Source organism: Podarcis filfolensis (genome assembly GCF_964270895.1).
Source record: "Podarcis filfolensis genome assembly, chromosome: 17".
Taxonomy (NCBI): Eukaryota; Metazoa; Chordata; class Lepidosauria; order Squamata; family Lacertidae; genus Podarcis; species Podarcis filfolensis.
This window is the reverse complement of record NC_139621.1, coordinates 33,470,813-33,486,943: the sequence shown is the minus strand read 5'-3', so window position 1 is coordinate 33,486,943 and position 16,131 is coordinate 33,470,813. Positions and strand designations below refer to the sequence as shown.

Below are 16,131 nucleotides of genomic sequence, written 5' to 3'. Positions count from 1 at the left end.
TTTTAAGACCCCTTCAAAAATTATGTTTCACCCCCCCCCCCAAGACCCGCCTTAATCCCACCCCCCACCTTGCATGCCAACCAATACGCTTTCTCTACTTTATCACCCAGTAATAGGAGTGGGGGGGTAGAGGAACCCTTTTGCTCCGCACATGCGCCTTTCAAACAATCCTCCCCGTTGCCGGAGCAACGTAGGGATGTACTTCCGGGTTCATATTAAAAAAAAAAGGAAAGCATCGCTGCGGTGACGTCACGTCGCGCCTAGCGAGCCGGATGGGAAATGTCGGCGGAAGACCTGCGCGCTAGGAAGCTGAGCCAATAGGGAAGCAGCACAAGCCGCAGGGCTCAAGTTGGTTTCCCAAACCCGCGCCCCCCCCCACAAACACTCTACCCGTCTCCCGCCCACCCCACTCCCGCCGTTGGGGTAGTCTCGTGCGCGAGGTGAGTGGTTTTGGCGCGCGGGGGCGCGCGCGCGCTCAGCGGCACCCCGGGATGGGATTGGCGGCGGCGACTCTGGTTTGCCTCGTGGGGGGCGGGCTCGGGAGAAGGTGAGGGGGCAGCCCGGCAGCCCACCTCCCCGGGCGGAGTCAGCAGGGCACCCCCCTTTCCTTCCAAACCCCTTGTGGAAGCGGGAATATTCCGGGCATGGGGAAGCGTGAGGCGACCTGCGTGAGATATTTCCCTCAAAAAGGGGGGGGGTACTTTTTCCTCTGCTTCCGCACGGCAACCGTATGTCGGGTTCGACTACCCAGGTTTCCCTCAAAGGGACTCCGCTGAGGAACTGGCAGTTTGAAGAAGCCGCTCCGAGCTCCCTCAGTTAAGAGGTCAGCCGCCCTGCGCGCGCGCCCCTCCTCACAACAATTGAAGCAACAACAACAACACTGTGGTTTTGTGGTTTTTGAACTGAGGGGCGGTTGCGAGGAGGGGCGCGCGCAGGGCGGCTGACCTCTTAACTGAGGGAGCTCGGAGCGGCTTCTTCAAACTGCCATGTCCTCCTTGGGAGTCCCTTTGAGGGAAGCCTGGGTAGTCGAACTCGACATACGGTTGCCGTGCGGAAGCTGAGAAAAAGTGGCCCCTGCTTTTGAGGGAAATTTCTCTGCTTCAGAGGCACCGTCACCCGTCCCACAGGACTGTCGTTCCCTTCCTCGGGGAACCCTCAGAAACCTTGCTCTGTGGTCGCGCACAGGGGCTCCCTGACGATTTCTGCACGGTTTCCAGGGTTCCTCAAGGATAAATACCGCCAGCAGTTCCATAGGCACTCCATAGAGTAGGTGTGTGCCCCATATGTTTTCAGAACTCTTCACAGAAATAGGAGTTGGGTAATGCTTAATACCCCTGTAATGTAGGCGGTGCGATTGCCTCACATTGCAAGAGGTCTCAGGCTGAGAGAATAATGGTCTGCAAGTCCTTTACCTCAGTTTCAGAGGCAACCGCTGCCCATGCAAATATTCCAGCGTGTTTCACTTGCTCACTTTAACTTTCTGGTGAAGTCCTCTGTATTTCCAAAGTGTAACTGTGGACTCCCGCCAGACATGCTGCTCTGAATATTTTACCTGGTAGCTCATCTTGGGATGAGGGGAAAGCTGACTTACAACTCTTCAGCTGTCCATTTCCCTTTTGAACATAGAATAAAAACAGGATGTTGCCTTGGAATTAGCAGTCTTGGAAGGCTCCAAGTCTTGAAGTGGTCCTTCATAGTCATAGACATAGTCAATAAAAAGTTTTGTGCTTATGAGCAAACACTTGCCAGTTACCTAAAACTGTGGAACCCTCGTGACCAGGAAAGTTAGTGTATTATAGTGGCTAAATATGTGATACAGGAAATCCACAATTCACATACTGCCTCTGCTGAAAACCTACTAGATGGTCTTGGGCAAGATGCTTTCTTCAGCCTTACATCTGCTGTTTGAAGATAACGCTTATGAGCTTTACGGCATGGATTTAAGCCAAGAAGTAGTGAACTAGTGCTTTGAGCAGCCGCTTTGAGCTGAGCATTCCCCTTCCTGTGGTTCGTGAGGAAAACATAAGAAGATTTGGCTTCCATTTTCAAGTAATTGTGATTACATGCTATATCTGAACCAAGTACTATTGTTAGGGTTTCATATGGTTTAGGAGACTGAGCCAGGATCATAAAGCTTGGTTCCTAAAACATGCATAACACAACCACAATTTATCTGTGTTCACACATAATAAGTAACCAAGATTAGTTGAAAATAGGAGCTAATGCTTTTGGAGGGAGGAGGGAGCACACAGGCTGGAAGTTCACCCAGACGCTTCCCTGTAGTGTTAAACTATAATTTAGTTTTCTTTATTTACAGTACTTCTATCCTGCTTTATAACTCATAGAAACTTTCAAAGTGGCATACAAAATATTCCAACAATAAAAATCAAATTCAAGTGTGGTATTAGGAACAGAAATAATGTGGCAATCCCGTGGTACTATGATTATTCAGGGGGCATTTTCTGCCCTCAGTCTTCTATGGTGTTGCCCTTCAGCCTCTGCCTACTAGGCTACAGTTCCCACTGATGTCCTCTGAGGGAAATAGAGTGGGACTGACTAGCTAGATCTTGTTCAACCCATGGCGAAGACAACTCTTCCCATGTTAGCCGCTGACAATGTCTGAATGCAACTATTATGTATGATGTAAAGCTCTGTATAAATACAACACATTTTTACTAGTATTTCACTTTTTTTGACAGAATTATGGATCCAAGCTTGCTAAGAGAACGAGAACTTTTCAAAAAGCGAGCGCTCTGTACTCCGGCTGTAGAAAAACGTCCAGCACCCTCTTCTGATTCCTCATCTTCTAAGAAGAAGAAGACAAAGGTAGAGCAGGGTGGATCATCAAGCTCAAAACAGAATGCAGGTTTGTGGGTTCTGCTTTTGGAGTTTAAACAGAAACTCTTCTTCTTATGTCCTATCCTTCCAGGTCATTGAGCTTTATGTATACATAACGATTTGATTAACGTGTCACAATAAATCACAGCTAAAATAAATGTGAATGTGCAGTGTGCTGGTATATGCTACTGAAATCTTGCATGTTTTATGCCTCACTACTGCTGCCAGGTTTGTGGCTGATTTCTCTCCAAGCAAACCACAAGTGACAAGCCAGGAATAAACTTTGGTCTCCATTGGTTTCTCAGTTCATGGAGAAAAACAAACCATAAGCCCTAGGTTTGGACAAGCCAGACTATGGTTTGTTTCCTGGCAGGAGTAGGGGAGGAGTGAAATGCCTGCAGTTTTAGTAGCATTCACAAGCTCACTGTTCTTTTACATTAAACCATAGTTTAATTGTGGCTTAATGTTTTTAAGATGTTTTACCACTTGTTTTTTGCTGCCCTGTGCTTCTTTGGAAGAAAGAACAGGATATAAATTTAATTAATAAATAAATAAGCAAGCAAACAAAGAAATAAATAAATAGAGAATGTGCAAACCAGGGCACCTTGTATGTTTCTTCTAATAGTAGTTCTGTGGTGGGGGGGTTGGGAACAATTTAGATCAGTTAATGACTTGGGGATGGAGAAGTTGGACTATACCCCTTTTCTCAAAAAATACTACTAATAATAATAATTGATATAACAGAAATTGAACCAAGGGACTGTTTTTCTTGGTTTGTGGTGCTCCTTCAAGAGAGAAGTAATATTATCTGAACTTTCATGCAGCAGAGCTGTGTTGCTAAAGTGGTTCTAGCTCTCATGATAGTATTTTGTTAGTGTTTATAGTTTTTTTAATACAGGTTCCAGTCACATGAGTAAGGCTACTGTGTATTTCTACTCTTAAAAGAAAAAATTAAATCATCAGTTAAGACCCAGTATCCCATTTCTGGGCCTTTATGCTGTTAATTATGTTATATCATAGCCTAGAAATGTGAGAGATGGAATTAACCCTGGCTTATATTGAGATTTCTGTTTGAGTGGCAGGTTTTTTGCAGCTGGTAATAGGAGCCCATGCAGGCAAGATAGGAGCAGTAAGGTAAGGAGACTTGCTGGGCGCTAGCAGCTGGACAAAGGAATAGAGTAACACTATGCTCTAATAAAGCAAGCCTCATCATTCGGCCAGCTCCTGTTGCATGATTGCCATTCTTTCTTTCCTCCAGACTTCCTTCCGCAAGTCAATGATCATACACATTCAGAGCCAATACTAAGAATTGCAAAGTTGGTGCTGCTGTTGATGTAGAGTCCTATCAGCCAGCTAAGCAGTTGTAACTTGCAGTGTTGAGTATTGCTTAGAATTCACTGAGACATGCCTGTGGTTAGGAAAAGACTGCTGTACCACTCACCCCATAGCAGAATCAGTTCAGTCGTTTCCTCCCCCCACCTCATTAAACCAGATTGCAGAACTAAATGTTACATGAGCTTGCTGCCAAGAACTGCTTGTCCTGTCATCACCATGCTGTGTTCCCGTGCTCTGCATAATTGGATGGCAGCAATGGGACCTCATAGTGTAATGATGTCATGGCATCAAGTTGTACTGTGTGTTGTACAGATTTTGGTGGAGGTGGGAACCCAACACGGGGCTACTTAGATTTGGTGCCAGCCTTGCTTTTCTTGTAAGGCTTAAATCCTCAAAGTCAAGAGCAGGAAACGGTTCTGTTTTCATATTAACAGAGTTCCTTCCTTGCCTGACTGTTCCAAATATAAAAGGAAACACAGCACATACTGTTGGGTTTTTCATGTTTTTAACCAAGTTGTCAGCCCTACTGTGTAGATGCAGGGTTGACAAATATGCAATACTGTACAGTCAATAGTCGCGCTGGTATGCTTTCAAACTCATGTATTGGCATAAGGCTAGCTTTCATGGCATAATGCTTTCATCAGATGCATGGAATGTTACCCTGGATTGCCAGAATATTATATATATATTGTGGTGTCTAAAGAAAAACATGTTAGCAGAGAGGTCAGAGGAGATGGAATACAAAAAATGCCAACAGCAGTAATTAACTGCAGTGATGTTGATAAATGTCATTGAGTTGGTAAGTTACGGATCGTAATTAATTTACCAGTCTAAGAACGACTTATTGAATGGTCTCTACAATTATTTTACATACAGCTAAAATCTCATGTATTTTTCACTATCAGTACTTAATGCATTTTATTTTCTTTTGACCTCCCTGCTAACATAATTTTCTCTCTCTGCACCAGGGACAGCTAACCAGCGGTTCTCCAGTTGTTGTTGTGCTCTCAACTCCCATCAGCCCCAGCCAACAAGGCCAATGGTCAGGGATGACATGAGTTGTAGGACAGCAACATCTGGACTCTCAAATGTTAGCCACTCCTATACTCATTCTCTGATGGAATGCTTATACCATAATGAATATGTGAAGAACTTTAAATAATTGAAATGTACTACATAAATGATAAAAAATGTTGTTTGCTCATCTAATACCTTCAGATGTGCAGAATTCTAAAATGGTTCTGTGTTGCTATACTTCTTTGGGTTTGATAAGCTTTCAGACTATGACAAATACTTTAAAAATAGAATCAGTCTTACTGCTATTTTTTACTGTCTCTGCTGTTTTTATACACTTTACTTTGTTTTTTTATATGTTATTACTTGTTGCCTGCCTTGGGAAAGAAATAATGAATGACAATAATATTTATTTTTAAAATAAATAAATTAAGCAGTAGACATAATTGGTCAGATGAACAAAATTTTACTCCAATCTAGTCAACAGGTTTTCATTGTAAAACAACAAAGAAACCATTTTTACATAAAATCCATTTTCACATAACACTGTGATTGATCATCCCAGTATTAAGCATTTTGTGAACTCTTCAAGTTTCTATCCACCAGTGGGAAAAAAATGGTGTTAATGATATTTAAGGCTAAGCAGAATCTGACTTGCTTGGTCAAAAGTTGCAAGCAGCTTTATTATAATATTGAACATAGGTTTTGCTGCAGGTGCTAGCAAAACAGTCCATTGCTACACCACTTCTGTTTCACGTTTCCTGAAGCTGTCCATCATAGATCTAACAGGGTTTGGTTCATTCTCCAAGTCTTTCATAGTTTTGTTTTTCACACAGCAGCAGCAGTCAAGCAGCTCATATAAGAAAGCTAGCACCACCAAACATATTACAGTAAATATAAATATGACCAAAATGACAAAGCAGGCAGTGTTCCAGTTGTCATGGAAAGGATAAATCTTCTGCACTTGAAAACCAAGATATTGGTAGAGGGATGTAGTTTCATTCCAACGGCTATTGTTGAATGTTGCCATGTTGAGAGAGTCTTCCAACTTCCGTCTCTGCACCAGCTCTGTGTGTTGAAATATACAAACGGGAAAGTTGGTGATTTTCCTTTGTTGTTAAATTTTTATGCTTTTTCCCGTCACCAACACAATAGAACTGTTTCTTTCTATGTAAATAGTTTGAGAAAGGTTGTGTTGTTTAATTGGCTAATTGTTTGTTAATGTTTCTTGCTATAGTTTTATATAACGATGTTGACCTGCAGGTACATTAATTCAGTTTTATTTCAAATAAAGCAAAGTTTTGGATCATAGTGCTTGCTTTATGTTTCTTACTGTATTGCAAGACTGCATCAGTCATGCGTAGGACTAGACATTTGACTGGACAGATACTGTCAAATAATGGTCATGTATTTTGAAATCAACTTTATTAGAACAAAAAACAGGTTTGACATTTTGCAAATTGTAAAAACAAGTTAACCTCTTTTTTTCCCACCAACCCAATTAACTTACAAAATGGTAATTGCTATCATTTTTAATGTTGGGTAAAGTTTGTGTAAATGTAAACCATTTACTGATCAGTTCTCTCAGTTTCATCCTGAAACATGGTCAGCCTACAGTTGTTGTTTTTTTAAAGGTAAAGTAAAACAGAAAGATAAGCCAAGTAACGGCAACTATTGAAAAACAAAAAAATAGTTTTTAAAAGCACTTGTGCAGGCCATAAATTCTTTGGTTCCTTCAGTAAACAAGTTGAAGTAATGAGCAGTCCTAGGCAGTGACCGTTGCTACTATTGTAGTTGCCTGTGGATAAGCAGCAGTAGAAGCTTTCTCTGTGACTGCTATAGGGCTAGGGAGCAAGCAGACTTCACTCTTGATCTTGCTAATGAATGACACCATGATGAAATAAAAAGGTAAATTGCCAGCTGTACAATGGCAAGTTTATACATAATGCTAAACCATGGTTCATTTAGCCAAAGTGTGGTTTGTTTGAATGTCCAAACCTAAATCAGCAGACTGACTATGGTTTGTTTTCTCGCAACAAAGTGTGATGTAAAACCATGGTTTATTGTTGGCTAACAAGTTGACTTACTAACTTTGCTTGGATGTTATGTCTGCATCCTTGCTTAGCCATAGTTTGTACGACCACCCCACTCACTAAGCCATGGTTTGGCAAACTAAGGCCCGGGGGCCAGATCCGGCCCAATCGCCTTCTAAATCCAGCCCGCGGACGGTCCAGGAATCAGCATGTTTTTACATGAGTAGAATGTGTGCTTTTATTTTATATGCATCTCTGGGTTATTTGTGGGGGGGGCATAGGAATTCATTTTTTTTCCTTCAAAATACAGTCCGGCCCCCCACAAGGTCTGATGGACAGTGGACCGGCCCCCTGCTGAAAATGTTTGCTGACCCCTGTAAGCTATAGAGGCATGAGACAAGAGCAGTTGGAAAACAAACCAAACATTGGAGAAACAAACCATGATTGCCCACCTGTGAGACAGTTTGTGGTTTGTTGGACATACAGTGGCTTAAACAAATCATGAGTTAGCATTACATGCTAACACAGCCAATGACAATCTTGACTTCATGGAATATTTGGCCATATTTGACTGTTTGGCTGACTGGCATGCCAACCTTAGTCATTTTGTTTTGAATTAAGTTCTAGTGTTTAGAATATAATTCTTTCTTCATAATTCACATCACAGTGTCCTTCTATGCAGAAGTAAGTCCCACTAAGTTCAATGGGGCTCCATCCCAAGTAAATTAGCATAGGTTTGCAGCTTTAGAGAACTTTTTAAAGGTCACCAAGATTTGTGTCTAGATTAATGTCTACTCATACAATGGAAATGCCCTTTACTCCCCTCTGCTCCCCGCATACCCTTCCAAATCTGCACTAACAGTATCTCAGACCTTTGGAGCAGATTTGGGGCTGTATTGTATACAAGAAGTCCATTCTGCTTGCATTTAGGCATTGTTGATTTTAGCCCTGATTCCCAGGTTCAGAACAAACCAAGGTGTTAAATCAATTTCTTACCATGGCTTGTTCAAAACCCCCAAAACAACAGTTTCTTGGTTTAGAACTATGGTCACTGAGAGACTTCTGGGTTTAATTACTGTACACTGCACAGAGGAAAAGGAAGGAGCAGCATGTGCAGGGGAAAGGCTAGCACATATTTCAGCCAAATAAGTTAAGATCTGATCATTTGAACAAGGCCTGTATGTCTTCTGGGTCATAGTAATCCAAGTAGTACAGATTAATGTTGGACACTTCATATAATTCTCTGAAATGACAGCTTTTGGTACAAATAACAGCCAAACATCAAAATCAGAAGGGTATCTTGCTGTTTAAAGGGCTCTGAGCATCAATGAAGACCTTGCTTTTATGAATATATAACATTTATTGGAAGTTTAACAAAAATTGTAATTGCCATGACAGTCATACTCTCGAGGTCAAAACAAATGCTAGAATCCTTTTCTAGCCCGTGTTTTTACCTAAAGAGTAAAATGTAGGCTAGTGCTATTAATCACAGTTCTATTTTTAAATGAGTTTGATTAACACAATAAGGTCCAAATAACTTTGCATTGTGTGCTATTTGTTGGTACTCTCACATTTATAATGGTGCCTCTCTCTTTATTTGCTTAGATTGTTGAACTCTCTATGGTCTAATTGTAGGAGCTAATGAGATAAGAGTTAAACCAGTGGCTCTCAATGTGAAATACAACTTTTAAAAAATGAGATCTCAGTTTTCTCTTGAGATCTCTAGAGAAAGACAGTAATTGGCACAGGGAAAGTCTCCATCGCTGGGCCTTGGAAGACAGAATTCTGGATTGACTTGGTTGAGGAGAGGCTTCCCCAGTCAAATCGAGAGAGAGAGAGAAATCCTGTCTGCTTGTGGGAAGCAAGCTCCCGTTGGACTCCTCACCTGCAAGCATACACCACCACAACCCAGTGAGAGAGCTCAAAATGGGGTGGGGAATTGGATGGAGCTGGCAAACCCCCACTCACACCCCTTTGGCTGTGAGACATCCTCCACACACAACCCACAGCTACCATCGCCAAAAGAGAAGACCTAATAGAGGCCATTGGGGTCGCCATCTCAATATTAGGACGACTCCCAAAACTGTTCTAGCTCTGCTTTATTATCTGTGCCCCCAACAGGCAGGGAATGCCATGGATCCCAAGCCTCTAGGCCCCTTTTGCTCAACATTGATCAGAAAAGTAATATTGAAATGTCTTGGCCAACATGGTCTCTTCAGCTGCATGACAGCCCCACTCCCCACTCACATGAAGCCTCAGTAGCAAATGCAAGAGAGCTTTGGACCACAGCTTTGAGCTCCACACCCAGAGCTTATGGAGCTTGAGCATCTTGTTTGGGAGGGGCCTAATGTTCTCCATTCCCCATACCTGTTGTAGAATGGGAGAGCACTGATATTGCTTTTGTGTCTTCGATGAAAGCAGTACTAGACTACAGTTCACCCACCAGTCTAGTCATCCATCTGCTGGATTTTTCTGCCTCACATGGCATCATTGAAGAGCAGGCAGTGTTAGAAACCTGGATAGAAAAGCTAGGAGCCAAATGGCTTCCTGGGACATGGGTTGTAGGCTCCAACACAGAACGTCTAGCTATCACCGAGGGGGTGGGGTGGCAACACTTTTTATTTATTAATTTGATAAGCATGAACTAATACGCAAGTCACATAAGTGACACATTGTTAAGATCGCATTTTTAGCATAAACTGTTAATACATGCTTAGATTGGTGTTTAGAATAAAAATACTGGTACCATACTTCAGTTTTCAAAACATTCTACTCTTTATTGTTAAACTCCTTAACTTATTGTCTATCCTTATCATATACTTTGAGGCTTCAAAGCACATACATTTCAGTGATCCTTGAGTGTCAGCCAGGCACGAAAAACGGCACCCAGACTTTTGGAGGTGCTCACAAATGGAGAATCTTTAGGCACAAAACGCGCCTGGCACCCTGCTAATTTCGAACCCTGGCAGCTGGTAAAACTTGTCACAGAAAGATGGCTAGACTTGGCTATGGAGAGCTTCTGTCATTTCTTCCAAAGGCAGTTTTAGTGGAGACAAAAAGACAAAGCCCTTTTGGTAACGCACTACATAGACATAGGCAAGAGTCTCAACTAGTGAGAACAGCTTTCCTTTCCAGCTCTCCACTGGTACATAGATTGCCCAGCTGTGTGTTGAAAATATGAACATGAAAAGTTACAAGTATTGGGATTTATTGAATTTCCTGGAAAGATTTGCCATGAGCTTAATTTGGTCAATTTAATTTTGAAGCAGGACCTACAGTGTGCTCCAGATTATCAAGAGCAGGGGAGAAGAGGAAGCAAAACACCCACAATAAAAAGAGCATTTGGATTCCTATTGTACAAATAACACAAGATACAGGAAAGAAAAGAAAACACCTAATTGCCCACGGTGCCTCTAGCAGGTGCTTGTGCCCAATGATGGTAGCAGAGTTCAGTGAAAGAGATTGGGGCATGTTTTGAAGGTTTCTGTTTAGCCACAACTGACACATAGCTACATAGGATCCAACATTTTACTGCTGTAAATAGAGGCAACAGAGCTTGGGAAGTATATAAAATTATGAGCAAAGTGCATGGCCTAAATTATTAGAAAAGCCTGATGAGTCCATAGGTCATAAAGGTATTGTTGTCTACTGATTGCTTTTCTATGAAAGGAATCCTATATATCTGTTTAGCCTAAATATCAACAACCTGACATATTTTTGGGGCGTGTGATTAATGTATGAGGCTGTGCTTCATTTTAGTTGAAAAAGCAGAGTTCAGTGGTTAAAAAACTGATTGTAATCAGACCAATGATTGCTACTGGTGGTATTATGTTGTTATAAATTTGTACAAAGATTTAAAAACAACACATTTAGGGGAAGGGTGAAATATAAACGTAACTATTTAAGAGAGCTTCAGACATGGCTATCAAGGGAGTAACTGCCTTTTATTTTTAAATATTTCTTGTGCCAGGAGGATTAGCCCTGATAGAATGTGGTATAAAGACATGATGGTGCTTAGTAAATCAGTAAGTGTATTACTGTCCAATACTGATTGTTTTAAGAATGGGCATTTGTATTTACATGCTGACAATTATGCTTTGGAAGGGTTCTTTCTTTTACTACCTTGAGATTAAAATTTTGAAACAAAATGTTTGGCTTTACAGTAAGGTAAATATATATATGTATGTATGTATGCACTTCATTGTGTGCCCACACAATCAAATGACAGTTAAATATTTCATGATTATTTGTATGTACTTTCTGCTTGACTTATTTTTACTTAGCCATATGGAAAGCAGTAAAAGCACATGACTTGCAAAGTAGGTTCACTAGGTCATGTTAAAGAAGTTCCGTAAGGAAACATACGACAACATGTTTTTAAGGACAATCTCTGCAGTCTTATACCCACTTATCTGAGAGTAAGACCCATTGAACTCAGTGGGGCTTACATCTGAATAGACATGCATGGAATTGTAATGTTAAATGAACCAGTACAACATAAAACTTAACAGCTCATGTTTACTCTGAAGTCCCTCTGGTTTCAGTGGGGCTCACTCCCAAATTAGAGGATATAGGATTGCAGCCCAAAACAATAATCACTTCACACTTGAACTGGCAGAATCCCATTGAATATGTCAGTGATCCATCTCGGAAGAGGTACAATAGCTAAGTGCTAAGGGGTTAAGGCTAGTCTAAGATTCCAGCTTAGTGGGTTTGGTTAATAGCATTTTTTTGTGCAGTTTAGCGATAGTTTAAATTTGAAGACAAAAGAATCTTACTAGCACAGCCTTATTTCATATTTATTAACAGTAGCTTTTACCAGGCAAAATTAGATTAATTAATAGGTCACACGTCGCCTCAAAGGGATTTTGATCACAGAATATTATCTGGGTGTGTTGGGCTCTCTCTGTAAGATGGATGGTCATCAATTCTTCATGAATGCACAGATGGTAAGATTCTCTATTAGCACAAGAGAAGCGTCTCTGCATTTAAGCAGCACATAATCCAGCTTTAGATGCAAGAGAAAGTAAACAGTTTGTATTTTTTTTAAAAAAATTGTAGATAGGGGTCTTGCATGCTTTGATTTATTTTTAAAAATCTGTTTTGCCGTCAGATAATAATTGTACAACAGTTTAAAAAAGGTATAAACCTACCTCTTTTTAGAAAGGATGCTGGAACAGTGCTGATCTGCTGTTTAATACAGCCTCGGGTACAGCTAAAATGGAGCTCTGCTGCTATTGGCTGAAGCAGAATGCAGCTGACAACTTCCTTTATGCTCATTTGCATCAGACCCCTACTCGAGGAGGAAATCATTCATAAATCTGAAATGTAGAGGGTATCAGTCTAGATCTTCTTCCCCTGCCTTGCCATTCCCCCAGAAGCTCCTTTAACCATTAAATATATTTATAAATAATGTGGCCTTTTGTGCTTTTGCTTTGATCCGAGCAAGGCACTTATTGTGTTAATGCCTTCAGGTTTCTTTGCTCTTTTAATGACATACCAAGCTGGTGCGAACCATCCATAACTAGTCAGGATCTTAATAGAAGAGAATTACTGACTGATCTAAATTTTCATATATTATATGTACACTCACACAGACACACCTTTTGTCTTTTCTGCTTTGTCAACCATTTATGGTAAAAGGCATTGAAATATTTGAAACTACAGCAGTAGTTTGTGAATTGCATCCGTAATATTTACCTTTTTCTTTTGTTGTTTTCTGACCCGTTTCTATAGCTGAAGTAGACAGGGAAGACCAAGTGATAGTTATGAGAATTACAATATGTTTTGAATTCTTCAAAATGTGTCCTAATTTGTTATTCTGTCTTTTTTAAAAATATTGTAGGCTGTTTTTCTAGCATCTTAAGGCAGCTAGCAAAATACCAGAGATGATTATTAACAACAAAAAAGAAATAAGCCAAAAACAGAATAACCTCTGGAAAATTAGAAATTTAGGTTTTTGTTTTCCACAAAATATATCTGAAAATAATGCCAATGTTCTGTTTCAATGGATTCATATTACCATTTAGGAAAGAAAACTGAATTTGTTATCACTTTGACTGCTTGAATAAAAATGATTAAAAAAACCATCATGCAAAGTAGTTTTGGGTGTACATTTTCCTTTACCTTTTCAGTAGGAGTACACCAAGGAAGAGAAACTATCAGTTCCAGTTAAAACAATATTTCATTTTAATATAACTGACCTGAAAAAAGGACTCTATGAATTGAAAACAGAGACGTTGTTAACTATGAAAATCCTTTAATAAAAAACATTTTTTAAATTAAAAAAGAGCAAAGCCAGACCAATCTGAAATAAAGCAAAACAACAACAACAACAACAACAACAACAACAACAACAGTTTAACGGCTTGGGAATGGGGATACTAAATTTGCTTTCAACTATACAAATATGTTCAAGAACTCTGTACCATCAGAAGTATGGTGAGGGGGCATGAGAAAATAGAATCTTCTTGGCTGTGAGAAGGGATTATGGAACCGTCTCCTTATTGAGGTATTCCTGACCCAATCACTGATTACCTTTCCATAAGAACAGAAGACTGTTTCATTGTAGCATTCTTTTAATTAACCACTGCCTTTGTTATAGTCTGTTCACATTATTTTAATAATTTACTGATGGTTTTGCTTGTAGTTTTGTTTTTATTGTCTTTTACTATTATGAGATTCCTTGGATATAGTTTGTAGAGAAAATCAGCCTGTGAATTGTTATACTGCATAATAACTGAGATAAAACTCAAATTTTCATTCATTGCCAGGAGTCTGATTTTTACCCTAAGTCAGTCTAAAATACATTTATCCAGTTCATTCAACCACTTTGTTTGATACAGTAATTGCAGAGACTTTCCACTGGGTCAGATGCAGTAAAATTATTTTTAGTTAATGGTCTTTTCTGGCACATGAATCCAGATAAGATTGCCACACGTTCGAAATTTCCCGGACACAGCTAGGATTTTGCCATCTGTAACAGCGCTCAGGCAGAAAACTCTTGAGTGTCCAGGAAAATCCGGACGTATGCGAACCCATGTCAGAAGTGTTGTTGGTTTTTTTGCAAATTTCCTTTAAAATAATTCCAAAACTAAATTTTTGTTTTATTTTACTTTTGTGTCCGGATTTTCACTTTTTTAAATATGGCAACTCTAGTTCAGCAAATGGGTTTGCTGTTGGAAACCCAGGCCCATGGACTTGTGGTACTAGAATGAATGTTAGTGGGAAGGATTTGAGGGATCTAAAATATATGCTTATTTGGCTTGGTTAGTGCTAGAGAAATTGGGAGGCAGTTTAATTTCTATTTACTGTCTGTAAGGCATTCGACAATTAGGGAGATTTTATTTATTACTGTATGTCATCTCATATCCTGCTATTTCCGGGTCTGGTAGACCCTCAGCTGCCTTCTAGACAGATGGTTGTACCTAATAAAGTTGTTTGGTTAGTGTAAGGATTTCTGCTTGCGCAACTGGACTTCTTCTCTCGTCCTCCTGTCTCTCCCACCATCTGATCCAGGGGGTTGGGGAAATGAATTTCCCCTCTAAAAAGATGCAATAAACAATATATGGATCCAATCACATAAGGTAAAAATGTAGCAGAAAAATACATTAAAAAGCAGTACAGTGGTACCTCGGGTTAAGTACTTAATTCGTTCCGGAGGGCCGTTCTTAACCTGAAACTGTTCTTAACCTGAAGCACCACTTTAGCTAATGGAGCCTCCCGCTGCCGCTGCACCGCCAGAGCACGATTTCTGCTCTCATCCTGAAGCAAAGTTCTTAACCTGAGGTACTATTTCTGGGTTAGCGGAGTCTGTAACCTGAAGCGTATGTAACCTGAAGCGTATGTAACCCGAGGTATCACTGTATCAGAATAAAAGCATCAGTATTCAAAAGCTATCCAGAATAGGTTTTCATTGCTTGTGGACAATTCCTTAAGTGTGCTATTGTGCTTGAAAAGGCCTGGTTTCTCATGCTCCCCTGCTTCATTTCTGAAGGCATGAGGACTCAGAAGAGGAATTGCTTGGGCAGGTAAAGCTAGGTAAAGCTAATGAACACAATCAGATAGTACAATTTCAGTTCTTGTGTTTTTAACTGTTTTTAATTATCTTCCATGTTCTTCACCTAGAGATGGTTGTTTAGAAGGCAGTCAATAAAATATGGTAATAATAATCTACTAGTTGGTTGAAGCATTTATTGTCTCCAGTCCCCTTCACATGCAGTCACCATGCCACTGAAGTGTCTGATAAATAACCATTTGGCCCTACCTGTGTTACTGCTTTACCTTACATGCTTTTTATCACTGTGGGATCACTCCATGGGAATATGTCTTCTGCAGAGCTTCATGTGCAGGGAACCTCATTCATGCTGTGTGGAAGGCTTGAGGCTCATTGCTGGTAATCTGTAAATATCGTTAACACCAAGGCTGCCAAGTTTTGCAAAACTCACAGTGTAACACAATTTGTAAAGAGATACTCCGCTTTTAAAATGTCACAAAATTTATTGATAAAGATTACTCCTATGGTAATAAAATGTGCTTTGAAAATCTTTGTTTCTCCAAACATGTAATAAGTGCTGTTTCTGAAAACACTGTAATGCATATGAAAACTGCTAGTTATTGCTCGTAGCTTTTTCTTTGTGGTTATGGTAACAGAAGGGTATATTTAGCCTAAATGAGAACATGTTTTTCCTTTGCAGATCACAGCAATGGATCTTTTAACTTGAAAGCCCTTTCTGGTGGATCTGGCTACAAGTTTGGAGTCCTTGCAAAAATAGTGAATTATATGAAGGTATAATCATTTGTTTCCAATTATTTAGAACAACAAAGTGTGCACCTTCTAGTATAATTTCCTTAATCTCAGCAGCAATATTAAATGTATGTGATAAGGAAAATGGCTAGATGCAAAAAAATG

The 16,131-nt window shown here is 40.1% G+C and overlaps 2 protein-coding genes across 5 annotated transcripts in view; one reads left to right on the top strand and one right to left on the bottom strand.

Moving 5' to 3' along the window:
- The first annotated feature begins 234 nt into the window (after positions 1-234).
- Positions 235-16,131, top strand: part of GTF2E2 (general transcription factor IIE subunit 2) — a 28,165-nt gene continuing 12,268 nt past the window's right edge. The window contains exons 1-4 of one of the 4 annotated variants that reach the window (XM_083593938.1): positions 525-547; positions 1,105-1,270; positions 2,700-2,866; positions 15,917-16,008. In XM_083593938.1, the coding sequence (XP_083450064.1) occupies positions 2,704-2,866; positions 15,917-16,008 (255 nt within the window). In that variant the 5' untranslated portion in view covers positions 525-547; positions 1,105-1,270; positions 2,700-2,703. Of the gene's footprint in view, positions 441-477; positions 548-952; positions 1,068-1,104; positions 1,271-2,699; positions 2,867-15,916; positions 16,009-16,131 lie in introns of those variants that run through there. The other 3 variants (XM_083593937.1, XM_083593936.1, XM_083593939.1) reach the window with 3 other exon arrangements.
- SMIM18 (small integral membrane protein 18) lies at positions 5,634-13,507 on the bottom strand. The gene is made up of 2 exons (XM_083594148.1): positions 12,374-13,507; positions 5,634-6,255 (listed from the first exon to the last, which is right to left on the bottom strand). Exons 1-2 carry the CDS (start codon positions 12,531-12,533, stop codon positions 5,924-5,926), a joined length of 492 nt encoding a protein of 163 aa, XP_083450274.1. The 5' UTR covers positions 12,534-13,507; the 3' UTR covers positions 5,634-5,923.

Excerpts from the sequence above, each read along its gene's own strand:
- SMIM18 (XM_083594148.1), bottom strand. The coding sequence starts at position 12,533 with ATGATTTCCTCCTCGAGTAGGGGTCTGATGCAAATGAGCATAAAGGAA. Across the intron at positions 6,256-12,373 it reads AGCATCCTTTCTAAAAAGAG|AGCTGGTGCAGAGACGGAAG; the intron begins GTAGGTTTATAC and ends TTCAACACACAG.